Source organism: Puma concolor, chromosome B4 (assembly GCF_028749965.1).
Source record: "Puma concolor isolate L17-30 chromosome B4, mPumCon1.1.hap2, whole genome shotgun sequence".
Classification (NCBI taxonomy): Eukaryota; Metazoa; Chordata; class Mammalia; order Carnivora; family Felidae; genus Puma; species Puma concolor.
The window spans coordinates 12,179,419-12,206,102 of NC_141673.1; the positions used below are offsets into that span (position 1 = coordinate 12,179,419).

General features: G+C 40.6%; 1 protein-coding gene across 27 annotated transcripts in view; it reads left to right on the forward strand.

Annotated features, from left to right (window-relative positions):
* Window positions 1-26,684, forward strand: part of RBFOX2 (RNA binding fox-1 homolog 2) — a 289,602-nt gene that overhangs the window by 250,190 nt on the left and 12,728 nt on the right. For 15 of the 27 annotated variants that reach the window (XM_086712392.1, XM_086712397.1, XM_086712391.1 and 12 more), the window contains 7 exons: window positions 1,421-1,474; window positions 11,103-11,195; window positions 14,012-14,072; window positions 17,450-17,503; window positions 17,625-17,717; window positions 18,822-18,966; window positions 22,765-22,804. In XM_086712392.1, coding sequence (XP_086568518.1) covers window positions 1,421-1,474; window positions 11,103-11,195; window positions 14,012-14,072; window positions 17,450-17,503; window positions 17,625-17,717; window positions 18,822-18,966; window positions 22,765-22,804 — 540 coding nt within the window. Of the gene's footprint in view, window positions 1-1,420; window positions 1,475-11,102; window positions 11,196-14,011; window positions 14,073-17,449; window positions 17,504-17,624; window positions 17,718-18,821; window positions 18,967-22,764; window positions 22,805-25,756; window positions 25,800-26,684 lie in introns of all 27 variants that reach the window. The other 12 variants (XM_086712394.1, XM_086712393.1, XM_086712399.1 and 9 more) reach the window with 6 other exon arrangements.

The window sequence follows — 26,684 nt, forward strand, 5'->3', positions numbered from 1 at the left end:
CTTAGTACATGTTTTCTGATACAGATAGTACTGCTTCAACCCAGTAAGAAAGCATTTGTTTCGCTCTTTTCATTTTTTTCACACTTCCCAAAGTCTGATTCAAACTCCAGGCAATACTGGGTGCCTGGGTGGCTCTGTAGGTTAAGCCTCTGACTTCAGATCAGGTCATGATCTCATGGTCTATGAGTTTGAGCCCCGCCTCGGGTTCTCTGCTGTCAGCACAGAGCATGTTTCAGATCTTCCGTCTTCTCTCCCTCCGTCTCCCTCTCACGCATGTACATACACTCTCTCTTTCTCCTTTTCCAAATAAACATTTTAAAATACGTATATTAACATCCAGGCGACATAGATAATTGGGGTCTAGGAGTCCAGTATTCAGAGGGAGGTGTGACCGAAAAGATACCTGGAGATTTACTGCACATCTCTCCCATCAGTTCATCCGAGTATTGACTACAACAGGTAGTCTTGTCAGCTGCATACTCTCCTCCACATAACGTCTGTGTTTTACGTATGCTCCCCTCCAGTCCCATTTAGGTAGCTAAACAGGTCTTTAGGCTTTGTGTTTTTAGTTTTGTTTCATTTCCCAAATGTTAAAATGTTTAAGGACCAAACAAAGCTATTACTTAAAATGCACTTGATAATGTTCATTGCCAAAATATTAAAATGGCAAATAAATGAAATCTGGTATAATGCCCACGAATGTTTAAGTACAATAGAAAACAGCGTGTAGTCTGTAGAAATGAGAACATAGGTACATATTTATTGGCTTGGACAACTGTTCATAGCATATTAACTTAAAAAATAAAAGTAATACGTGGAAACATTTCCTTAACAATATATGCCTGAGGAAAATCTGGGAAGGCTGTATACCAGCACGGTAAGATGGCAGGTTTACAGAGGGTCTGCATTTTGCTTTTCCTATTTTCCTTTTTATTTATCTGTACTTTCTGACCTTTTTTTTTTCTTATAGTGAACATGGTTTGCTTTTATAAATTAAAAAAAAAAATAGAAGAAAAATAGCCTTCAATAGTATATCTTTTTACTTAGGATTTGCTTCTTAAAAACCAGGACATTTCGAAAAATTAAAGACGCAGTAGTTACGAAAACCCCTAGTTCTTATCCTTGGAGAAGCATGTAATAGGGTAACACTGTGCATATCTTCTGGAAACAGCTTCTGCCATACAGAGGTGGATAATGCATGAGTGGGTGGCCTGAATAAAGAGTGGGAAAGGAGACATCAGCTCAGTGATAAGGAAAAATCAGAACCCAGTATTGGGACCTACCAACAAATAGAAAGTAACATGGAAGTCATATAAGAAGTGAAAAGAAAAAGAAAAAAAAGATTCCTTTTTCAGGAGAAAATACAGTGTGTGGGTAAAAAGCTGACCGTGAATAAATGTTTTTATTTTTGTCTCTGCAGCAGTTTGGCAAAATCCTAGATGTAGAAATAATCTTTAATGAACGTGGTTCTAAGGTAAGCTCCCTCTCCGCATTAAGTGTGCTTGGTTCCTTTGTAGTTTTGTTTTAAATAGTAAGTAACCAGAAAACTAAAGCTGTTTCTCAAGCCTACAGAAAGTATCCCAAGTTATCTGGCTTGGATTAGATTATCTCTAAAAATAAGCTACCACATGGCCAAACTTTATTCTAGTACTTCCTCTGGGGGAGTGAGGGGGGAGAGGAAGAGAAGTGTGGGGAGGAGGGCAGCGGTGAGGAGGGTTGGGGTAGGAGACACCAGCCCTTTATCAGACTGAAATTGCCCTAACCTGCTTATTTTTAAGGAAGAGAAAGAACACTCAAGTGAAATTCTGTATGAGAATTCTAGTGTGCATTCTACCAGAACAACCAGCTTTCAAAAATCAGACTTCGAAATGACAGACTTAGGACAAATGTGATATTTCAGCCATTTGGTTGGCTTTCTCTCTCTTTGGAATAAATTTGACAAGGCGTAAATATAGGGAGTAGTGACTCAGAAATTCGTGGTAAGCTGATTTCCCCCTTTGAGTTCTACCCAGATAGGCAAACTTTGGGATGTAGAACCCCCTTAGTGACAAATATAGTAAGTTCAGTTTTTTGCATAAGGATGACGTTAGTAACAGTGCACCATTCGATATAGGTACTCTAAATGTGTTCTGTAGGAGAACTGAACATTGTAATACAAACTTGTTTCCCCCTCGTCATTTATTTACCATTTTAAATTACCCAATCTATATGATGTAGAATTTCCATGCACTAAAATAAGCAGCAGTGATTTTAGGAATGAGGGAATGATGAAGTCTTACAGTGGTGTTGTGAAAAAATGTTTAATGAACTGAATTTCAGAAAGTTTCATTTGACAGTTTTCTTCCTCCTCAACAAGTGAAATGCACCCCACAGGCACAACCAGCTGCGACCAAGCTTGTGAATATTTACGTTGCTATGTTCACTTCTACTTGCATTTTTAGGATAGAACAATCTTTGAGTTAATTTTTCATTTGTTTATCTCTTCCTGAACTTTGAAAATAGCCCTTGGCTATCTATGGTTTTATCTCAAAGAATGTAACTTAAGTAAAGTTAAATAAAGCAAATAAATGAGTTAATATTTACCTCTTCAATTTCCTACTCCAAATCCACCATACCTTGGGAATTAATAGCGTATATCTGCAGAGTCATATATATACCTCTGCCCATCTAAACGAACACCAATGTATATACTGTTCTAATGCTCCTGATTATTATTCCCTGTATAGAACGCATCGACACTGGTAGTGTTTAATTCTGACTCTAATTATTGTTAATCATTAAAGAGGTAATTATACTCTAAGCTTCCAGTTTTCAGTTAAAACAAAAAAGATTAATATGCCTATGCAGAACTTTCTCCAGCACTTGGTAAGTATTTTCAAAGTGAAATCTGTTCAACCTATAGCCAGTAAAAAACTGTTGATGCTTGTAATTTCTTCACAGTGGATTTCTATTCCTTTGTTGTATAGTTTGCTTGTATTTTTTGTGACCTTTTTAGATACAGGGTGGAAAAATGACAGTGGTTCAAATATATATCATAAGTCCGTGAAGATTATATGCCACGCTGCTTACCCAAAGTCGTAGTTTAAATGTTTGTAGTTTTAAGTGTATGCACTTAAACTGTTTCTAACTAGACTCCAACAACCCGAAGCCCAATATGATTTCATCAGGTATTGGGAACTTGCTCCTTACCAAGAAAATAATTTGATTGAATTCTTGTGAAGCAAAGGAAATTGATCTTTCTTAAGGCTTCTTTCATTGACTTCAAAGATTTGCCTACTACCCAAAATTGTTTAATTTACCCAATTCAATTGCTTCTCCCCTGTAATTTTCATTTTTAAAGGACACAAGCCTTCCTTTCTCTTTGGGGAATCTAAAAGCCTTCTCTCCGTTTGATGCTGTGTCCTCACTGCCCCTTTTTCTTTGGGCTGCTGAAGAGTAGACAGTGTACTTAATTGGTAATTGTTCTTAAAGCACAGAATGCCCAACGGCCTGGGTCTGCCTTTAAGGACACTTACAAAACCTGTCTTCATCCTTTGCCCGACTTCTTAGCTGTCACCTAAAGTTCTTTGCTGCAGTAGGTTCCCCAGAACTGTTCAGAAACTTGTTAACAGATTTATTTTGGAGTCAAAACCTAGGTACCTCTTCTGGGTCCACCTGACATAAATTAATGAGTACTTTTCTTTCTGTAAATAAAGTTTATTTTCTCATTTCCTTTTTGTTTGTGGTTGACTATAAAATTACAACATGCCGTGAAAGGAACCGGAGATAAGGAGATTTAAGTGGTCCTATTGTGCAGTTAAGAGTTGCTCAGTCTTTTTACGAGTGCTTTTCTGTACACAAATGAGCTTTATTAAATTTTTTTTTTTTGAAGCAGTAAGGGAAAAACGAGTCACAAAATAATTCTGAGATAAGCGATACTTACATGTAAAACAGTTATCGGTGGAACAATTAAATAACCACAGGCCTCCAAAACAAAAAGCAACTCTTTACCCTATCTTCTTCTCTATAATGAGACTGTCAGCCTACGGTTTGAGAACATACCCATTTCCAGACATCAGTGAGCACTGCCGCGTTGCCTTGCCCATCCCCTCCCTGCCTTGTCAACATCCTACGTCTTCAGCTTGCCTGCAAACATGATTTCTTCGTTGTTGAGTATTTTCCTTTTTTCTTCTTCGACCTTCATATTCTGGATTGGTTTGCCTAGATTATGGAATGAACGTGTGTCGCTTACATTCGTACACGTACAGAAATATATGCATACATTATTTCACGTGATTTAAAAAAAATACATTTGTTAACTCCGTACTCCTTTGTAAATGCATAAAGTCAGCCGTATGTAATTTTCTGTGATTAACTGAAACAAAGGGGACTCTCCTTTGAAACCGTTCAATTAGGGTGTATGGTAAAAATGCTACCCCTGCCCCAAAAATGAACACACTCAACTAGAATCTACAAAATGATTATACTGCTATGTATAACATTGTTGATTCTCCACATGTCACCAGTCATAACAAAGTATTACTTTGACAAACAGTAGAAACACGATATATTGGTAGAGTGGCCAGAGTTCTGGCTTATCTAGGATAGTCCCAGTCTATACTTGTTGTCTTCGTGTAATTATTACTAGTGTCCCCTTTCTCCCTCAGAGTGTTCCAGTTTGAACAACAAATCGTATTGCCCCTCCCCATATAGATTCTTCGAGTAACAGCTTTTAAAAAGCTCCCTTTTCAAAACCGTTATGAAGGAAAAACATGATTTTTAGTGACTAGACGAGAACAGACATAAATCATTAAGAGAGCATGGTGCTCACTACTATTCTCATGCCTTTTTTCTCACTCAATCTTAGAACTCTAAAGAATGCATTGCATTCTTTAACCTGACGTTAAAATCCAGCGTTCTCTGCTGGATACTTTCAGTGACTGAGAACGTGTTGGTTTTCAAAAAAAATTGTTTTACGTTTTTATTTAAAGTACAGGTAGTTAGCACATAGTGTAATATTAGTGTCGGGTGTACAATACAGTGATTCAGCACTTCCACGGGTGTTCGTCACGACAGGTGCGCTCCTTAATCCCTGTCACCTGTTTCTCCCACCGCCCCCCTCCCCTGTGATAGCCATCACTTTGTTCTTGATAGTTAAGAATCTCTTTCTTGATTTGTCTCTCTCTCTCCTTTTTTCCCTTTGCTCCTTTGTTTCTCAAACTCCACATATGAGTGAGATCATATGGTATTTGTCTTTCTCTGACTTACTCAGACTTCCCACCATTCTGTTCGCTATCACCCAGCCCCGTAACAGTCTGTGATAATTACCAGGCTTATTAAGTAAAGAAATACACACATTCTAAAATTTTTTTTTAATGTTTTTATTTATTTTTGAGACAGAGACAGAGCATGAGCAGGGGAGGGGCAGAGAGAGAGGGAGACACAGAATCGGAAGCAGGCTCCAGGCTCTGAGCGGTCAGCACAGAGCCCAACACGGGGCTTGAACTCACGGACTGTGAGATCATGACCTGAGCTGACGTCGGACGCCTAACTGACTGAACCACCCAGGCGCCCCAGAAATACACACATTCTAATGTTTATACTTTCCATAAAGTTTGGTCGGCATACTTTTGGTATAGTTGTGGCTTGAAGGGCCATGTGTCGAAACTGCTAAACGTAGGAGCTCTTTACTTGTACAAACAGTGCCAATTATTAAGTTCACTAAAGGACACAAAATAGAGCGCAGCGACAATTACTGAGATTTCCAGCAAGTTTTTAGCTAACGTGTTCTCATTACTTCTCTCAGGTGGATTTCTGGAATGATGGGATCTTGATTTGGGTTAGGCTTCGGTTTAGGCTGGAGTCAGGGAAGATAAAACCTCTAATCCCATCCCCAGACACAAGTAACGTGCTGTAATTTCTTGCCTGTTTCCCTGGATTTTAATTTCATGCAAAGGGAAATTATTCATTTCTTTCAAAATATGATCAAAAGACTGTCTTTGAAATTGTACTAACTAGGCCTTTGCTTTTCAGTAAAATTTGATAGGCGAAATGGTTTTCATTATACTTAAAACTGAGTTAACAGTGCATGTATTTCCAAAGGGCTTAGTTTGTTTTCTTTTGTTACCATCTTATGGGTTTTAGTTTTATTTTTCTTTCATTTATTTTTTTTAACTTCTGTGTTCTGGCCATACCCAGGAGAACGTCTGCTTTTGATTTCTCCCTTAAAACTTACATGGTAAATTTTTCTTTCTCATTCTTCTGAGATGGAAAAACTCAAAGACTATCCACATTTAAGAATATTTTGACAGTGCTCGTCCTGTGGCTTGTTATTTATTGCAGCCTGAGGCCAGGCTAAAAAGGTGGCAGTTACTCGGCTCCTGTCGGCCCTTGATGATAAGTGGGCGTGATAAGTGTTTGTCACGCTCAGCAGAAGTTTTGACCACAGGCCTCCCTCCCGAGAAACACACCATTCCTCAGTTTTCAAAAGACAGCTAAGATAGCTGGTAAATCACTAATAGAACACTGATATATTTAAATTATTAACACAGAAAAACTTTGGGAAGTGAGAGGTGTAGGTTATACAGGATAGAGCGTAGAGACCTGCGTCGTCCAGCAGAAGTGGCCAGACTGTGCGCTTGGAACATGGCGTCTAAATTCAGATCTGCTTTTAGTGTAGAATACACACTGCTCTCAAAGACTGACCAGAAAAAAAGGAATATTGAACATCTCCCTGATGTTTTTGTATTGATGTCATGTCGAAATGATAGCATGTTGCATATATGTTATCTTGAATAAAAATACGTTACTGAAATTGCTTTCATATTTTTTTTTTTTACTTTTTTAACGTGCCTAGGGGAATATTTAGAATTACATATTGACTTGGGTTATATTTCTCTCTGATAGCACTGGTATAGACAAACATGTCGACATCATTTTTTTTTTTTTTAATTAAAAACAGAAGTCTACTAAAAGTTTACTTTTTGTTTATCTGGTTTCTGTCTTCTTAAACCTGAAGTATTCACTCTTGTGAAGAATTTGAGATTAAATCTCAGTTCTACTTTGTGGCTCTTCTGACTGGTCATTATGTGTTCCTGATTGATACATTATATAATCATTTTGAAGCTCTTCTAAGGAAGAAGTGTTAGGTTTAGACATAATTTTATTAAGTTTTTTCTTTTCAAAGCAAGAGACCCAAGACTTAATGTGAATTAGATTTCCGAGAATGAAGGGACATTAAAACATAATTTCATTTAAGCATATTTTCCTGTTAGTAATTTTGTAAGCCTGGATAATCTGTGAATATCTTTAGCTCAATTCCTGGCACATTTTCAAAACTGAAATTTTACTGAAGGAATGGTACGTTAAATTTTTTTTCTCAAGCAGGGTGCCTGGATGGTTCAGTCAGTTAAACGTCCGACTTCGGCTCAGGTCATGATCTCACAGTTCGTGGGTTCGATCCCCATGTCACGCTCTGTGCTGACAGCACAGAGCCCATTTCTGATCCTCTGTCCCCTCTCTCTCCGCGCCTCCCCGGCTCATGGTCTTCTCAAGACTAAATAAACTTCTGAAAAGTTTTTTTCAAGCTTTGAGTTAACATCTTTGAAACCAAATTGTAGTTAAGTTGATGGAAAATCACCTCTCTAAAGTATTAAAGAACAGTGCTCTAAAAATACTGTTTATACTTCTTACCTCCCTAATCACGGACTTCTGACATGTATATTTCCTATTGCTTCTGAACAAAGTATCACAAAGTCTGTGACTTAAAAACACAGACATGTATTATCTTACGGTTCTGGAGGTCAAGGTGTTACAGGGCTGCATTCTTTCGGGCAGCTCTAAGGAATAATCCACTCCTTGCCTTTCCCAGCTTCTGGAGGCGACCCGCATTCCTTGACCTATAGCCCCACTTCGATCTTCAAAGCCAAAAATGGCCAGTCCAGTCTTTCTCAGGCTGCTACACTCTGTCTGATTCTGGCCCCCATCTTCCCCTCTTTAATTTAGAAGCACCCATTTAATTTAATTTAGTGATTACATTGGGCTCACCTGAATAATCCAGGATAATCTCCCTATCTCAAGATCATTAATTGAATCACATCTGCAAAATCCCTTTTGCCAGGTAAGGTAGTAACATTCACAGGTTCCAGGGATTAGGGCGTGGACAACTTTGGGGGGGGCCATTATTCTGCCTGCCACAAAGCCTGTTTATCTACAAAGGAAAGAAAGAAATCTTACCTCTGCTTCGTATCAGGAAGTCCCAAAGTATCAGCAAGACCTTCCTCCTCCTTTAGTCTAGGCAAAGATGCGTGTGAAGATTGCTTTATTTTTACATTTTTGGCATCTAGATGAGCATTTCCTTTGGAATATAAGCACTTTTCTTTATAAGACATTTGAAAGTGAAATTTTGTTCCAGAATATTAAAGTCCTTATTGAGAAAATCTTAACACAAGCAGACTTTGATGTTAAACGTTGTCATTTGCTGGCTGTAAAACGTCCGTGCTCGTGACACCACCGTGCGTTCTTGTGGATGTTATTACATCACAGGTGTCCCATCGACACAATACAGAGAGGAGGATCACAGAACACATTTAGCAATTAGATTTGAGAAAGGAAACTACAAGGATTTTAAGACTCGGGTCGTTTAGTTAATAGGATACTGAACTTTGGTTTCAAAGCTTAATTTCTCCTTTTCTTCCCATTAGCTGTAGGAAGAAGGCCTTGTTGATGCTTGGGTAACTTAACACGGTTTGACGGGCTTTCTTTATGTTAAAAGTAAAACCAACAGATTGGTCCTTTCTACCCCCTGGTTGTATTTAAAAGACAAGTCTGTGAGTGTGTGGGTGTGTAGATGCAGTCATAATGCTAACACTAAAAACCTAGGTAGTAGTCTCCACATCATCTGTTATCCGGCTACTAGGGTATAATTTATTAACTTAACCCAAGGCATATAATGTTTGAGACTCTGAGGATCCATTGGAATACAGTTTTAATACTACTGCAGTGTGATAGAAAACCTCCTCACTGTGACCTTTCTTGCAAGGTTTTTTTTTCTGTTGGAGGACTCTCCAGGATTGGAGAGCTGGCTTCCTGTGTTCAGCAGATGCCAGTGTGATGACAAACCGTGCTGTCACTTAGGAACTTGAGATCCAACACGACACCTCCAGTTGTTGATGTGGCTATAACACATTTGTATCAAAATGTGTTTCTGAAAATGTGTTTCCATTGATATTTTCAGCATACTTACATCTTTAAGGAGAGTATTAATTAACCCCATAGTACCTCGGTACATAGAACGTTTTCTGTCAGCTCAGCTTTGCATTTTCTAGAGTATTTGTGGTGATATCCAAATTACAGGCAGAGATAATCCACTGGGATCCTCCGTGGATCGCCACCCAACCATATAATCAGAACGCAAAGTAATCAGAGCCTTCAAAATGACGGGAGTTGCTTTTGTGAAATCTTTTTTTTTTTTTTTTTTTTTAATTTTTTGACGTATTTGTTTATTTTGAGAGAGAACAAGCCGGGGAAGAGCAGAGAGGGAGAGAGAACCCAAGCAGGCTCTGCATCATCCACGCAGAACCCGACACAGGGCTCAGTCCCATGAACTGCAAGATGGTGACTTGAGCGTAAATCAAGAGGCAGACACTTAACTGACTGAGCCACCCGGTGCCCCTGCTTTCGTAAAAATCTTACAGAACAATGCATACCATTTGCCATCCCAGATAAGAACCTGTTTTATATGTATATGGAAATGCTCATCATGGAGAACAGCAGAGCTTCAGTAAAAATAAATAACAAATGAAGGGTTCCGGTTGTCCTACCGTGGAATGTTCAAAGAATGCCAGAGGGACAGTGAAGCTATTGAAAAATTAGCACTTTCCCAAAAAATCCTAAGAATTTACTACTCACAGATGTAAATAGCTTGAGAGAAGGTGATAGTTACAGAGTGGAAAGATAAGGACAAAGTGCCTAGGAGGCAATGGATACAGTGCTTGATGAGAAAGTCACGTAAGTATATAGTGAATCCTGGTGATTTTGACGGAGAATTTTCAGATAAATGTGAACATAGGAGTAAGTGGGTTGACCCCCTGGCTCCTGGTTTGTCTACTTAATGAAGAAAAGCTCCATATAATTTATTTGTGTACAGTGCACAAATAAATTAATTCTAACTCTGAGCAGCAGCTGCATTGCTGTTTTATGGTATTCTTTTCGTGGCGAATAGTGTACAACTGATGTCACTAACCTAGATCTCATTCCCACTGCCTTTTGATGATTCCTTTTTTCCCCTCTATACGGAAAATCACTAATACATTCAGTAGCAGATGTCAGCTTCAACAAATGTATAATTTAGGCAGATTTGGATAAGCTCTTTTCTGGAACTCAGCTGAACCTATTTTTACTCTGAGTGCCAGTCATAATTGACTGCCCCCTGCTTAGTGATATTTTCATTAGCTTAGATGAACACAGGTGCTCTCGTCTTCCACACCCAGTACCTCTACAGAATTGTAGACCAAGACTGTTTTTTTCAATTATTCTGTCCCCAGAGGAATTGTGGTGATACAAGCAATAGGCAAAGTGGGGCTAGAATGATGAGCTCTCCAAAAAAAAAAAATCTCTTTATACAGCGAATGCCCCTAAATATAAGGTTTCATGGAGAAGCTGCTGGGGAATGGCAGACTTAATTATGTGATTTTGTTTTTAGTATTACGTAAAGGGACGTGTGTATTAACAGCATGAATTGAAAGAGAAAGAACACTTAAAAAAAAAAAAAAAAAGTTCAGATTCTTGGTGAAATGGTTTGACCCGAGTAACTCTAAACCTTAATTTTGGTCTGGCCTCACATGCTTTATGTTTTACTTTATTATTGTTACTGTTGTTAATTACATTATCATTATTATTGTTGTTGCCATTATTATTACTGTTGTTATTACTACTACTACTGCTACAGTTCTTTATTCTTTTATTGGATTTAATTTCCCTTCACAAAATATGCATGGGCCAAAAATGTGACTAGTACTGCCAATGTGGGTTTCATACTGTGATATTTTTTCTCTGTTTACCAAGAGATCAGTATTTCAATATAACGATACGCATGTTTTCCCCCCTTCTCCCGCTGCATGCAGGGATTCGGGTTCGTAACTTTCGAGAATAGTGCTGATGCAGACAGGGCCAGGGAGAAATTACACGGCACCGTGGTAGAGGGCCGTAAAATCGAGGTGCATGTCTTCAATAATTCAATTTCCGGTTTATATTTTTATTTCTCTCTTTCGTGTGCTGCCCCCCTTATTTCACATTCGGAACCCTGTCTCGTTGTCTGTGTGTCTGCACACACGTGTGTGTGTGTACGTGTCTCTCTGTCCTTCACCTTCTTGCACTAAAATGTGTACAAATAACCCTCCTACCCTCCTTCCCTCAGTTTTCAGTTGTGCGGGGGTTTTCATTTTGATTTACTTGTGTGTGTGTCTATGTGTATTTGTTTTTCATTTACTTTTTTCCTCCGAAATGTTCATCCTTCTGCTCTCTTGATTTTTTTCCTTTGCTTCAGTTTGCGAGACTCCATGTGAATACCTGTGATCAGGCCAAAACGAAACTAACTTTGTAAATGTCTAAAAACAATCCAGCTTACGACATTGTGTCCTGTATTGAATCAAAGATCCAGCCAGTATCCCCTTGTCAGGAGGCCAGTTCGCCTCCATGTGCGTGTGATAAGGAATTTAGAAGACCTTAGAGGGTTGTGGGGGCGGGGGAGAAAGAACCCAAATCTCATGGGGTTTTTGAATATATTTAATGTCAAGAATGTCAACCGTGAATGGATAAAATCCTCCGACCGAGGCTTTGACGGCTGCCTGGCGAACGTGCTGTTCCGTGTTCGCATCAGCCACCTGGTGTTCACCAGCCCTTTTGAACAACGCAGTGAAGGTTAACTGGCCCCTTTCCCCTTGCCCAGTTTTTTAAAGTATTGAAATATAAAAGCCACCATTTTGAGTAAGATGTCTGCATATTTTGCTTTCTCCCTCCCTTTCCAATGGTTTAGCATTTAGGGCCCTTCACTTGACTCCCTCTTTCCATGGTAACTATACACAATGCTGGCGATGGTGCCCGTGGGCGGTAAGTGAAACAAAGCACTAGAGAAGAAGCTTTTTAAATTGTTAATTACAAAACAATTAAATAAGAAAGAAAAAGTCCATCTGCCATCTCACATTAACACTACAAAATGTGATTTGACTTGTTCCTCTCCCTTTTCCTTTCCCCTTTTTATTTTCAATGCTGTTGAGTAATGCCGCCTGGACTTTGGATGTACATATTGTTTGTAGCAGTCTGAGCTGTTTGATTACTGACGTCATGGTGATTTTTTCCCCCCTTGCACATCTTACTCAGAGTTCCTGAACTCCAAGTTTGGCTGGTTTTATTAATGCACTCCCTGCCCCTACTTCCTTTCCTCTTCCCCAGACCTCTGTTTGTAGCTCTGACTGTTCTGTCCTTGCCCTTGACAGCTCTCTTTCCTGCCCATGATACCCCTCCCCGCCCCCACTCTCTCTTTTCTTTCCCCCTCCCCTGCCTTGCTGTGTTCTCTCTCCCCGAGTTCGGCTCCCCTCCTTCTCCCTCGGCCGCTCCCGCCCCTTCCCTCTGTTCCCTGCAGCTGTTGGGTCTTTGCTGACTGGTGGTTTCTGATTGGTTCTGGCCATTTTCCTGTTAGTGCTTGGGTGCTTTCTGCTCTAGCAGCTAGTGTCCGCTCTGAGCCCCTTCTAATCCTTGTCTGTAAGAACCTCGCTCTTCACTCTCTCCCTTCTTTCCAAAACTGATTGTTTTTCTTTCTTTTATTTGTGTGTGTGTGTTTTAACTGCATGCTCTCAGTCTCATCATTGTTGTATCCCATTCTTTCTTTTTAAATGTGAAATGTTTGTATTATTTGGTGGCTCAAACTCGAGTAAATGGAGTTTCTTTTCCTCACAAAGGAAGATTACCACTATGCAAATCCGAAAAGACATCTCAAGATGTGTTTTGATTCCAGTTCCACCTAAAATTGGTCTCTCCATAACACAGATTTATCACCATCCAAACTTTAATGTAAATCCCCAGAGGCGAAGTAAGACGTTTCTGTTTGGTGTGTTTTGTAATTCTTTTGAAAGCTGGCCTGTTTAATGACCGGACGGCACGGTACACAGTCAGGTTCTGTGGTGACGTTGCACCCTCCTTGCAAGAGCTTTAAGCTGGTTCTGACACTGGGCTGCAGTTTTCTGGCTTCGAAGCTCCATTCGTCTCTTCCTCATCTTTGTAACATCTACTCACCCTAGCACTGAGAATGCTCTAAATTACGCAGTTCTGTAATGAGGGTGGACAGTACCATAAAACAAAAGAAACATAAAAGAACTGAAGAAATAAGGCTTAAGTGCCTAATTTAAAAGCCTTCTGAAAACATTGTTCTTCAATGGATAGACCACATAGTCTAGAAAATTCAGAACGGTCCTGAAGCTGGTCAACATGGGCATCTAAGTTCTGATATCTTTTTTTTTTTTTTTAACTAACCTCAAACAGCAAAATCTTACACAAACATCAAAAGTGCTGAACATGAGAACGGGTGAAATCCACAGATTTATTTTCTTATCTTCCCATAAATCTATTTCCTGACCCATGTGGCAAGCCTCTGTTTTACTAATGAACTTCAAAGTTCACGTGCATGCAGAGTTGTTTCCAATTTACTTTTTTTCCATAATTCAGAGACTTCTCTATTTAAGAGATCTCCAAAGAACTGGGCAAATGTGTCTTTTCTTTGGAGTACTTAGTGGTAAAATAGCCCTAGTTTTCCATTTGGAGACTAAGAAACTGCATTTTACTCTTGTTAGCCTCATTTAATAAACACTTTAATTAAAATATGATATATTAATATTTTATATTGCTATATTGTTGAAATCAATATTCTCTGAAATTTACATTTTATTAAACTGAGTGCTGTGTTACTGGATGAGCAACTCCGTGTTCCCTAACGTGGTCTCCTTTCCCCCTGCCCCTTCTTTCTCCTTTGTATCTTTAGGTGAATAATGCTACAGCACGCGTAATGACCAATAAGAAGATGGTCACACCATATGCAAATGGTAAGAGATTACGCATCATCTTCAGAAGGATTGTCATTTGTTCTTGTATTAATACAGGAACTTTTTATACTCATCAAAGAATCTCAGTTTCAGTCTTAAGGCAGCTTGTTTAATGAACATGGAAGTATTTTCTTTACCTAGGAGAATGGTTTATTTCTGCAAATTAGCTTCTTTTCTTAGAACTAAGCTAAGTTTTTAAGTTATTAAGCTGTAATGGTCTCAGTAAAGTTCATCTGACGCACAGCGTGAACACATTATTTGAGGTTACCTGTTAACCCAATGGGGGATCCCACTAAGGCACCCTCACTTTTAGCTGCTGCAGTCGTTCGTGATATGTTAGGCTTGTCCGTAATAGGTGCCCACCACTGCTCACTTTCACTGCTGACTCCTGCCCGCTCCTGAGCATGAGTGGACTAATTCTTGACCCCTTGCCCTCCTTTTAAAGGTATGCTCTGAGAGAAAAGTCGTGGCGCGCGTGCGCATTTTCTATTTTCTGTCCCGTGACCCCATGCTATATGGTGGATTTCATAAATGTTTCTCATTGAGAAGGAAACATTGTGAATATTTTGCTTAACAAAAACAGAACCCTTCCATCACTCGTCAGTCTAATCTGGACTCACGTTATCTAAATGAGCTGGAACTTAATTTGAATCTGCCGTACAAGCAGCGGTTTTGCCAGCTGTGTTCTATGGGGCCACTTGGGGAGGGTGGAAAGGAAGCCCATGAATGGGGTCTTGAGACCTCCAGCAACTTCTCATTTTCCGTTGTGTACTTCAGCGTTCTGCATAAAATTTTATCTAGAGCCAAATGGGGTGTTCTCTGCTGTTTTGTAAAAGTTCAAATCTACTGCTAGAGTATGACAATATGTGCTGGTGATGTCTTAAATCAAGGATAAGTATCTTAGTCTATTCCATGATGTCTTCAATAGATAGATTTAGCCAAGCTTTTCAAACAGATGGTGCAAATCAGCATAATTTGCATTTATTGGCCTAACAACATTTTCCCTACCCATTTTATCAATGGTACATCATGTGATACCATCACCTCCCCCTTTACCTCTTGATATTTTTTCACTGCCATCACAAAAACAGACGTTTCTGCAATGTTTGTTTGTTTGTTTGTTTGTTTGTTGAGAGAGAGGGAGACACAGAATCCGAGGCAGGCTCCAGGCTCCAGGCTCCGAGCTGTCGGCACAGAGCCTGACGCGGGGCTCAAACTGGTGAACCACGAGATCATGACCTGAGCTAAAGCCAGACACTCAACCAACTGAGCCACCCAGGCGCCCCAGAGTTTCTGCAATTTTGATAATAACCCAATGTAAACAACATAGGAAGGAGAGGCAAAGTGTGTCAGATTTCCTATAAATCCAGGGAAGACAGGGTGGTAGAAAGAGTTGCCAACTGGAATTCGGAAGACGGAAATTCTACTTCTAGATTTGACTCTTCATTTTGTCCTTGGGCCCATCTTTTTTAAAGCTGATTCTGTTTTCATCACTATGAATTGGCAGTCACAGAATTTGAGCCCCTGAAGGCTCTGTAGAAGTCATCCAACCCAACCTTCTTAGTCTGTTATTTAGGAAATTAAGCCCAGAGAAGGATAGTACTTACTTGCGGTCCCAGATGTCGCACCTGTCTTACCTCTCTCTGGGTTTTGTGAAGGTCAAAACTACTTTGTAAATTGTACAGAACTAAAACGTTTCTGAAGTATTATTGACAGCATACCATTATATGCCATTATTAACATGTGTATTATTACTTCCAGGAATGCTTAAATAACAATACCATTGGTAGGAAAGAAAAGAATCATTTTTTGAATATTATTCTAAATTAATATCCAAGCCTTAGCGGAGCCAAACTTTATTTATTTTTTTTAATCTTTATTTATTTTTGAGAGAGAGAGACAGAGTGCAAGTGGGGGAGAAACAGAGAGAGGGAGGCACAGAATCCGAAGCAGGCTCCAGGTTCCGAGCACAGAGCCCGATGCGGGGCTCGAACCCACCAACCATGAGATTATGACCTGAGCCAAAGTCGGATGCCCAACCGACTGAGCCACCCAGGTGTCCCACTGAGCCAAACTTTAGAACCCTGCAGCTGCTTGTGGTTAGAGCTTCTGATAAGAGTGCTCTGTGCCTTCTGGTGAATTCTCAGTCAGCAGTGTAGTTTACGTTGGTTGGAATCACTTGATTTGTCTGACATTGGAGAACATTTGTGTTCTTCCAACTTCAGTAGGATTTGAATCCAGATATTTGCCCAGATAGTTTTTATATGAAATAATGAGGAGACCTCACCATCTATGAGCACATAAAATAACAGAGGATTGGATTGGTTCTGAATGAATGGGTTTTCTCCTAAGTACAGTCTCTCGTCTTTCAGAAAAATAATGGCACATTTTTTTTGCTTATTTATGTGTAAAAATCAATAAATGTCTACTGATTAAAGTGTTCGTATGGGATTCTGTGTACTCTGTAACTCTCGGTGGGCAACAATACTTTTTTTAACACCTGCTACATTTCTATAAATATAAAAAACGGGAATGAAGAAATAAAATTGACATCAAAGCTAATTCCGGGAATACTTCAAAGTTTATAATTGTTTAAGCTAATGTTCAACAGCAATCTAGTATCCGTTTGTTAAAATGGCTGATTAACTTAAGTGTGTTTATTACAAACGGACTTCCCAAGACATGCATGAAGTTGGGGATGTACCTTGAATTTTATCACTGTATGTCTCTTCTTGTTGACTGGCTGAGGTTAACTACAACAAAATCCCAGTAGTAAATCCCAAAGAAAGGGAATTTCAGCTTTACCCAGGTTTCCATCAGTGTGGTATACTTGAACACGGAGTTGAAGATCAGCTCAAATGTGAATTCAAATTTGAATTATAAAGTAACTAGAGTAGTAGACTGTGTTAAGATGGCATATAAGAGAGTGCCATCACAGTGCCCCTTCCCCACTCACACGCTGTCTCGCTGTCTCTTAAAAGTAAATAAACATTAAAAAATAAACAAACAAACTCAGGTGTGGGGGCTCCTGGGTGGCTCAGTCGGTCAGGCGTCTGACTCTCGCTTTTCGGCTCAGGTCATGATCTCGTGGTTTCGTGAGTTCAAGCCCTGGGATTGGGATTCTCACTCTCCCTCTTTCTGCCCCTCTCCCCGTTCGTGCTGTCTCTCTCAAAATAAATAAATAAATAAACTTTACCAAAAAAATACCCTGGTATGGAAGTGTCCTGACCTTCTCACATAACCCCCCAGCTGGCACTCTCCAACGGGCAAAAGTAAATGCAGGGATATCTGAAGCCAGCTTGCACACGCACAGTTGGTCCTTTTCACCGTGCTCCTTACATGGTCTTAAGTGCTCACTGTCCTCTCTTCCGTTTCAGGTTGGAAATTAAGCCCCGTGGTGGGAGCTGTATATGGCCCTGAGTTATATGCAGGTAGTACCATGTTGATTTTTCCATTCGTGCTGTTTAACTGCAAAAACATGTGTTGCTTTTCACGTTGCTCTTCCTTTGTAATCTTTTTGCATTTCTTAATTTTTTTTTTTAACGCAACCAGCCTCCAGCTTTCAAGCAGACGTGTCCTTAGGCAATGATGCAGCAGTGCCCCTATCAGGAAGAGGGAGTATTAACACTTACATTCCTTTAATCAGTAAGTAGCCTATGTTGGCCTGGCGTGGAGTTTGACTGTTGCGAGTAAAGAGTGATGTGTGCTAGTCTTCCCCCCCACCCCCACCCCAGGTAGAGCACATAACTGAAAAGGAGGTGTTCTCGAGAGAGTTCGGTGCTATTACAGTGCCCTGGCCTTGCTCCACCTGTGTTAGAATCTCTCTGACCAGATATTAAGAGCACCGTGGAGCATAAACACTTGGAAAAGGCAGAGGGGGTAAGGCCATGTGAGCAACAGTTTAGTCTGCTCTCGGCAGTAAAGAAAACAAGACATGGGTGTTGACAGAATGGGTTATACGTGTTCTCTGCCAGTCAGTTTTGGGCCCTCAGTAGAACATCGCTCAGAAGCACCTCCAGTCTTCATGATTATTCTCAGTTCCGTTGAAACCTCTGAAGTCCTCCAGACCTGAGCCATTTTCCTCCAGCGAAAGGTAAAATTAAAAAGAGCTCAGTGAACGTGGAATAAATGTCGGTATGTGCTTTCCAGAGGATAGCACATTTAAAATAGGTTTTTAGAAACTGTCTGCCTCCCTGAAGGATACAAGTAGTTTCCCTCTCCCCTGACATTTCTGGGTTAAAACGTTTTGGATAAAAGAATAAAGTGGACTAATGAAATGTCTAAAGATTACTGTGTGCCTTGGAGGTTGGCACCGCGTACACACACAAAAGAATATTCTTACGAAGAAGAATTACTCTATGCACATGATAACGTGTGGAAACAAGATTAGCAATGGGCCGGTTAAAGAGTTTATATCAGTCGATTTCAACTGCCGCCCCCGCCCCCCGCCCCCCCCCCCCCCAAGTGAAAAGTCTCTTATTCCGGCACTGGTTCTCGGACCTTCTCGACCTGTTTCTCACCAGCTTGCACTGTAATGCCAGGGCTGGGAAGGAGCAGAGTGCGCTCACTCAAGATTGGTGATGAACAGAGAGAGCATGGCATCATTAGCCTTTGCGTGTCGGGTCTCTCCATTTCTTTCTCGGGAAAGATGTGGTACATATCTTTGAACCTTTGCTGGAATCGGTTCAAAGCCGGTTGTGATTGTAGCCTTGCTGTTGAATGCAAGTTGACATTCCTGTCATATTTTGGGTCTCCCTTTAGTTCCTGGCTTCCCTTACCCGACTGCAGCCACCACGGCGGCCGCCTTCAGAGGAGCCCATCTGAGGGGCAGAGGGCGGACGGTCTATGGGGCAGTCCGAGCGGTACCTCCAACAGCCATTCCCGCCTATCCAGGGTAAGCATTAGATTCCAAAATAAGCAGCTGGACAGAAAAGAATACCATGGCCCTCTCACACCTTCTGGGACGTTGCCGTGCCACATTGTAGAGATTCTCTGAATATTTGCAAATTACTGGATTAGATGGCAAGAACCAAAATATACCATCGTCAGAATGTGACCAAATGCCGATTCATTATATAAATCTTCATTTCGGCCACCTTAAGCCCTCACGGCTTAAGACAGCAGCCAGAACTGTCTTGTGTTTACTAGCAGTGTGTTGGCATGCAGTTCACTCAGCATCGCACGAATGTGGATTAACACTCCTGCAGAGAACCGAAATAGGAGCTCCAGATTGTAGTACAAGACCGCGTCTGCTGTGTTCACCCCCTTGTCACCACCCTGTGTTGGGGCCGAGGCTGCCACGTCGCCCTCCCTTTTGGTTTCACTGCCCGGGTGGTGAACAGCAGAACTAGTTACCCACAATGGATTTGCTTTCTTTGTAGGAGACGGATTAAAAGAGGTTAATTCAAAGATGAACCAAGTCCAATTGAATCCAGGGAGAAAGGGAGAAGTAGGAAGAATTAAACTACAGTTGGCTTCTGAATGATGGTAAAACAGCTGATATAGCGGAGCATCCTTCACCCTTTGATTTTTGTATGGAGGGTGCCTCATGCAGTGGAATGATTCCATAGCAACAAATAAATCCTTTGCTACTGAATGGGGGAGAAGGAGTGAAGGTGACAGGTTTTGTCTCCACGTGTTTCTCGGTGCCAGCCGCAAATGTATATTTTTATACGGAGTCGACTTCTAGAAGTTAGTTGTCCCGAGGACTTTCCTCTCTTCAAAGATGTGACCTTTGTGTTCTCCATCTTTTCTCTGCCTCTGACAGGTTTTTTCCATATTCTCTCCGAGGAGTGAACCTAGCAGCAGGGGGGCCTGTTCATTGCTCCTTAGTTAAAACACAAAGGGAAAGAGCCTTCTCTGTAGGTCCTTTTCTGGCAACAGAATTGGCTTGGAGGTCTACGAACTCAGCATTCGTTCATAGACCGAATGGACGTGCCATTAGCGGTCCTCCATTGCACAGAATTCAGGCATTTTTATTAGACACGTGTGCATGTTGGAATGGACAGGCTCCAAGAGGCGCTGGAAGGGAAGTGCTTTAGAAATAAACTTTTGTTTGCAGCTTATAGATGCTTAAATCCCATGCATCCCATCATCTCCATCCTCTGCCATCACTTGCTTTTAATTTTATTCTTTCTTCTCTCAACTTGAGCTTTGACCTTCAACCTCTGACATCTCTTTAAAGAAGTGAATAAAGATGCAGTATTATTTCATCGAGAGATACTCAAGTCAGACATAAAAACAGACGTTTTGGAAGTTCTACACACCAGGAAAATTGTTCACGAAGCGTCTTCCATTTCAGTCCAGGAGAGTTTACTGTCACGTTTGCAAAGAGCTGCCACTTGCCAGAAACATGGGACTTCTTTATTTTGTAACATTCCCGAGTTTACTTTATGAAACGGTTGGATTTGTTTTAGTCACTGTAGCTCATTTCACTATATTGGCCAAACCTGAGGACCCATTCGCTCCCTACTCTGTGTCAGGATTACGTTCGCTCAAAGATATTTTTATCTTTATGTCTAATCATACCAATCTCTGTGCATTACATTGAACACTGATTTCCCATGTTTTCTTTTTTATTAACTAAACCACCGGTTTACATGGAAGATGGCAAGGAATAAGTCCAGTATTTTATGGGGAATGGCCTAAAATTGCTTTTCAGCTTAGTAAACTAATTTTCATCCTTAATCATTGTGTTCTAGCCTCCTTATGGCATTTGATACAGGGAATATTAGAATTCTTCTAGAATTTAGGTAAATATTCCCAGTGAGTGACGTAACTTAGGGTAAACTGTATTCCTGCTTTTAATGCCACCACTGTTCTGTATCGAAGAGATGTTTGTAATCTTTGCCTGGATCCCCTACTGAAATAGTTGAAGGTTAATTAATCACCACTTGGCCTCAGTGCTTTCCATTCTGTCAGCCTTCTCGTTACGAGCAAATGTCTTTTCTAATAAAATGCAGTTGAGAGGCAGATTACTTTCTAATATCTAACTTTAACTGCAGTTGGAGACGATGAAACCGGATAGGGCTTAGCTAAGTGAGCGTCACAGAGGAATTTAATTTGCCTGTTTTGTAATACAAATGCACAGCACATTTGGGGCATTGCAAAGTGTGACCGTACTGTCCTGTAAACCCAACAAAATGTCATTGTAATAAGTAGAATTCAGAAACTTTCCAGCCACCTGCAAAAAAAAAAAAAAAAAAAAAAAATTATTTCACATTCAAGTTAAAAATATGATTTAAAGACCTCACTTACTAGTTTATTACAACAGAGAAGGTAGTGCTGAAAATTTCCAGCTTGCTTAGTTGAATAAACAGATCTTCTCATTTAGAATATCCAAATCTTGATTTAACACATGCGAAGAAGAAAGTCTTATCTTTTGTCTCTACTTCTGTTCCATGTCTTTTGGTCCCAAAGTAATGTTTTGGGGAAAGTCTATATGCACAAAAATACCTCAAAAGGTTTGAAATCTACGATTATCATAGTTTTAGTGTTGCCCAGGACTTTAAAAACAGAAAACAAAAAAACCCCGCAAATTCATGTATTTTGTTTGATAAAAATTCATTTTTCTGAACAGGAAAATAAACCCTTCTAATTCCTAATCAGCTACTGTTCTCCATTTTATCCTTTTAAATAAAACAGGATGATCCTTGGTCATGCCCAAAACGTCAGTTATCAGTTAATTTTTCAGAGTTCCATGAATATTCTTAACGGTCAAAAAAGAGCCCCTAAAATCTTGCAGTTACTCCTTCCCACTCTGGATTATATTGTTACTATCTGGGATCCCCACTGCACCTTTTCAATTCTCAGACCTTGGACCAATCACCTTAACCTTTAGCTCATTATCTCTGCTTGTGAAAGCAATGCATTGTGGGTATTTTTGGTTGTGTTTTTTTTTTAATTACATTTCTCTGTTTACTTTGGTCAGAATTGATTGACTTGTTTTTCTGAGGTGTTGCATTGGTTCTTAAAATGCTGAATAATAATACTTTGCATGCTCGTGTGATCAGCCAAATCTTACTGCATGTCTAATGTGCAGGGTAAAAAGCAGGTGATGTATGGATATCAGGAAAAACGTACATACTTCTAGAAAACAAAACAAAACGCTAAACCTAATTTTGGGACATACTCTGCCTACAGGTCCTGCCCTAATGGGATTCTTTCGGTTCAGTTTTCTTATGTTAGACCCCCTTTCCCCATACCTCTCCCTCCCCCTCCCCAACACACGCACACGCGCACACACGCACACACGCATACACACACACACACACACACACACATTTTGAAATTCTTTAAAGAAAATTTCCTCCTAGGGCAAGCTTTAAAAAAAAACAAAAACAACAACTCCAGGTATGAGAAGTTGACGTTTCTAATCCAGCAGAGTTCTGATAGTTCTGTCAGGCCCTCTGGGAATGCTTTCATCGTTTTAACCCTCCTTTAATTACCAAGCGTTCAGGTGTGCATTCGAGTGGCGCGCTCCCTTCCCGCCTCGCATGTCCTGGAGCTGTACGACGTGCGCGTGCCCGTGCACGGTCCTCTCGCTGACTCGCTGCGGCCCCCCAGCCCCGGTTACGTATTCATACATCACCTGCCTGTGTAGAGCGCATGTGCATGCTGCCGTCCTCAATAACCGGAATGTGTTTCTGTTCTTTTGTTTTTTTGTTTTTGTTTTTGTGTGGATTTTCTGCAGTGTGGTTTACCAGGACGGATTTTACGGTGCTGACCTCTATGTAAGTACACACACCGGGGCCTTCTCGACCCCATTCCCTGACAAGCCAGCCTTTTTTTTTCTGTTTCTTTGGTTTGGTTTGGTTTTTTGTTTTTGTTTTTGTTTTTTCTTTGTTTTGTTTTGTTTTTTTTTTTACATATAATTTATTTGATTTTTATTTTCTTTTTCCTTGTGGATATATATATATATATATTTATATATTTAAGAATGCAAGCATGCTTCTCTGCCACTGCGCTTGCCCCTGGGTGCAAAAACTAAGCCTTTGGGTTTCCTGGTCATTGCTAGAGTCAGTCTACTGGACATATTCTTTTCCCTTCCCTATACCCACAGATGTTCTGTGATTTATTTGCGAGATGATCAGCAGGTTTAAAGTCTTTTAATACCGTCGTGTCATGTGCATACATAAATAACAGGGTAGTTATATTAGCTTAAACCAACTGTCTCTCTTTTCTGCTTTTCTTCTCATTTCACATCCCTCTTTAGATCATTGGAGCTTTGATTTATGTAGACGGCAGTAAGCTTTCTGAACTATGTGTTTTCCTATTTTCCGTACTTTGAGAGAGCATTATCCTGTGAGAGGGAGGTAAGGAGCTGATGCCAGTGGAAAGCGGGTGATAATGAGAGGCAACCAAACACTCAGTGCTTACAGCCTTTCGCTATCAGAAGGTCCACAGCTACTGGGTCTCTTTTCTTAAGGGCCATCTAGAGGGAAATGAGTGGCATGATTGGCAACCTAGACTCTTCTTACAAACATCCTACTACCATCCAGGGCTTGTTGATTGTACCAGCAATGTTAACATCATCGTTATTGTTATCCATTATTGAAACTGTCTTGTTATAGCTAAAGTTCCACGACTGGCCTGTCACATATTATTTAAAATGTGGACAAGGTGATCTAACTGACAAAGAGTCAAAAGTTTGGAGTTTTGAGGTTTTTTATTAGGACCTCTCCAAATGATCTGTTTCTGAATGCAAGCTTAGTCTAACCACCCAGGTCGTTAAGAAACAATTTCTTAAGAAAAACTTGTCAGGATGAAATTATTCCTTGGGCATGGGTTAGAATTGTCCGGAAGTGCTTTCTCCACCCTTACCTCCCCAAGTCAATAAGGGTACCTTTGTAGCGAACTTTTTGCCACAGATTTCTGCCAGAGACTCTCTGGCAACCAGAAAACTTCAGCGCACTTTCAGAATGTCCTTAGAGACTCTGTGGTGCAGGAAGTAAGGAGGTAACTGGACACACCTGTCCTATGTAGAGTAGACCTTCAAAGTTTGCCTTAGTTTAACAGATGCTTAAAGGAATCTTAGCCACGATTTGGTCCAACCCTCTCACTTCGTAGATCTATTTCTTAAAGAGATGGTGACTTACCCAGATTACATCAGTTATTTATATAACCCAGCACAAAACTCAACTAATCCATATTTCCTTATCAGTGCTTTAATTAAAATCCCCGTCTTTCCTCAGCTGGTTTTCCAGAAGTAACGAAAGATACCTTTTTTTCCTGTGCTCACAGTGAAACTTGAGGCTTGGGGAAATATTCCTACTTTTATACCAGATGACACTTTTCTAAATATACATATTTACATACGTTCTTCGCATGTACATTCTCCCATATACATTAGAATCCATGTTCTCATGAAAGTCATCTTTACGTTATTTAAATTGCTTTCCTGAAATCTGGTCTGTTAGAGCACGCTTTTGCACTGGAGTTATTTTCTTAAGTCAAAGTTTTTGTTTTTTGTTTTTTTTCCTCTGATACCTTTTTTATTTGGGGATTTTTAAAGTATGGCTTATTTCTACCTTAGTAAGATTGCCTACTTCCCCCTTGTTTGAGTGAACCAACCAAATATTTGTTTATAATTCTCTCCTATCTTTAGGTCACAGCATATGATTTTATTAAGAGAGAGATGACTTTTCTGTACTTCTGTTGAGAAAATAAAAATACCCTTGACATTTTTGTTTTAATCTACTAACCGGATCACCTTATGAAACTAAACAAGTAATTCAGCGACCTTGCTGAAATACGTGTTTGGCCAGTGGTGTCTTATTAATGAAAGGAATTAATCACAATGTTACTGTCATTTCTTAGCTCCTATCTTAAAGCAGTCACTTGGAGGAAAAAAGGTGGTCCCTAGTGCTGAAATATTCTCCGACCCCACTAATGAAAAACAAGAATGCATTATGAGGTAACTGTTGAGTGAAGTCTGATACAACTGTAGCTTTGAAAACTTTAGATTCCCTCTTCCATGTGTGAGGGAGCGAGGGATGCTTTTTCTAAAACACACACACACACACACACACACACACAGACACCCATGTTTTACCTAGAGTTTTCCTGTTTCTCTCTGTACATTTCCACCCCCCCTCCCCCACTGCGGAAATCTATCCCTATACGCTGAGTTGTTTCCTCAGAGATACACGTTAGCAATAGGAAGACAGGAGAGTTAATCCAGTACAAGTGCACTGACCCAGAGCTTGAAGAAACATCACGAGGGAAGAGTGCAAGCCGCTGGCTTTAAGTTAGACTAATTTAGGCTATTCATTCAGAGAGATTTTTGTTGTAATCTCTTTCCCCTGTTCTGTTGTTAGTCCGTAACCCCTGCTAGCCATTGGCTTCCTTTCCGTTTCTTTTGTGCCACGTTCCTCTCCAGAACCGATCTAGCAACTGTGGCTGCAGTTTGTAGAAAGCCCCCTCCCCCCCCCCGCCCCGCCCCAGAAGACCTGATCGTGCGTCCTCCCTGCCCCTCTTTTTCTTGACCAGTACAAAAGGCATAGCTCACCCTGATTCACGTTTTAAAGGGATGACCAAACTGCTCCTGATTCTTATCCTGTGAAAAGCATGCTTGCATCCAAAGGAAAGAAAAGGCTGGTGGGCCCCTCAGCGGGCTTTTTTGTATGATTGTTTTCCTTCCACAGCTGTGTTTTTTGAACTGCTCTTCCTGTGTTCTGTTATAGAATAGTCTTACAGGAACCAATCATTAGCGCTAAAATACCTCAGGTAGGAGTGCCAGTGTGACCTGCCAATCAATCAGATTGTGGATTGCAGTGAAAAAATTGAATTATACTAACCATTCCAGCTCCACGTTAGAGATGGGAACAGAGGCTTTTTTGGACAACCGAGACTTGTGAGCGTGTGATCTAAGCCCTGCTATACCTCAGCAGCGCACAGTCAAGTCCCATACGTGACGGCACCGCCTCCAAAATTAAGTGCTCCTGCCCCGTCGCCTCCGTCCACGCCAGGCGTGTGCTCTGCACTGTCCCATCACTGCCACCTCTTTTAGTTTGCCAATCGCATTTGTCCATGGCGTTTAAGCTGGTCTTTTATACTTGGAGATCTTAGCAGTTGAGGACATTTTCCACTGTGAAGGAGACGAGAGAAGGGAGGAAGTTGAGTCTGTCCACGCAGGGCTCCTGAGTCCCCGATTGGGCCCCGGGGTGAGGCCACAATCGTAATTGGACCGTGCTGTTCGCCTCACCTCCAGGTTGCCTAAAAATCTAGACCTGTTGGGGCCGTAAAACTGAAACACGTATTCCCCTCGCCCTCTTTCCTTTCACCTTAAAACAAGGTCAGTGAGTTCATTTGGATAATCATTCACCGTTACGTCTGCTGATAGCTGGATGCTGGGGAGAGAGAACCCCAGGCCGCCTGTCACACTCCGTGTGTGGCCTCCCGGCCGGGTTTGATAAATGAACTAACTTGGGGTATGTGAAATGGTGGCGTGCTTGAGAGGTTTGATTTGTTAAAGATCATCTCTCGTCTACCATTGAAGTGATAAGTGGAAGTTAAGAAGCTGATCATAACCATTTCTTCCCTTAACCCCAATTTTAGAGTAATTATAAAATAAGATTTAAGTACGTGTCTTTAAAACTTTTTCGTATCTAC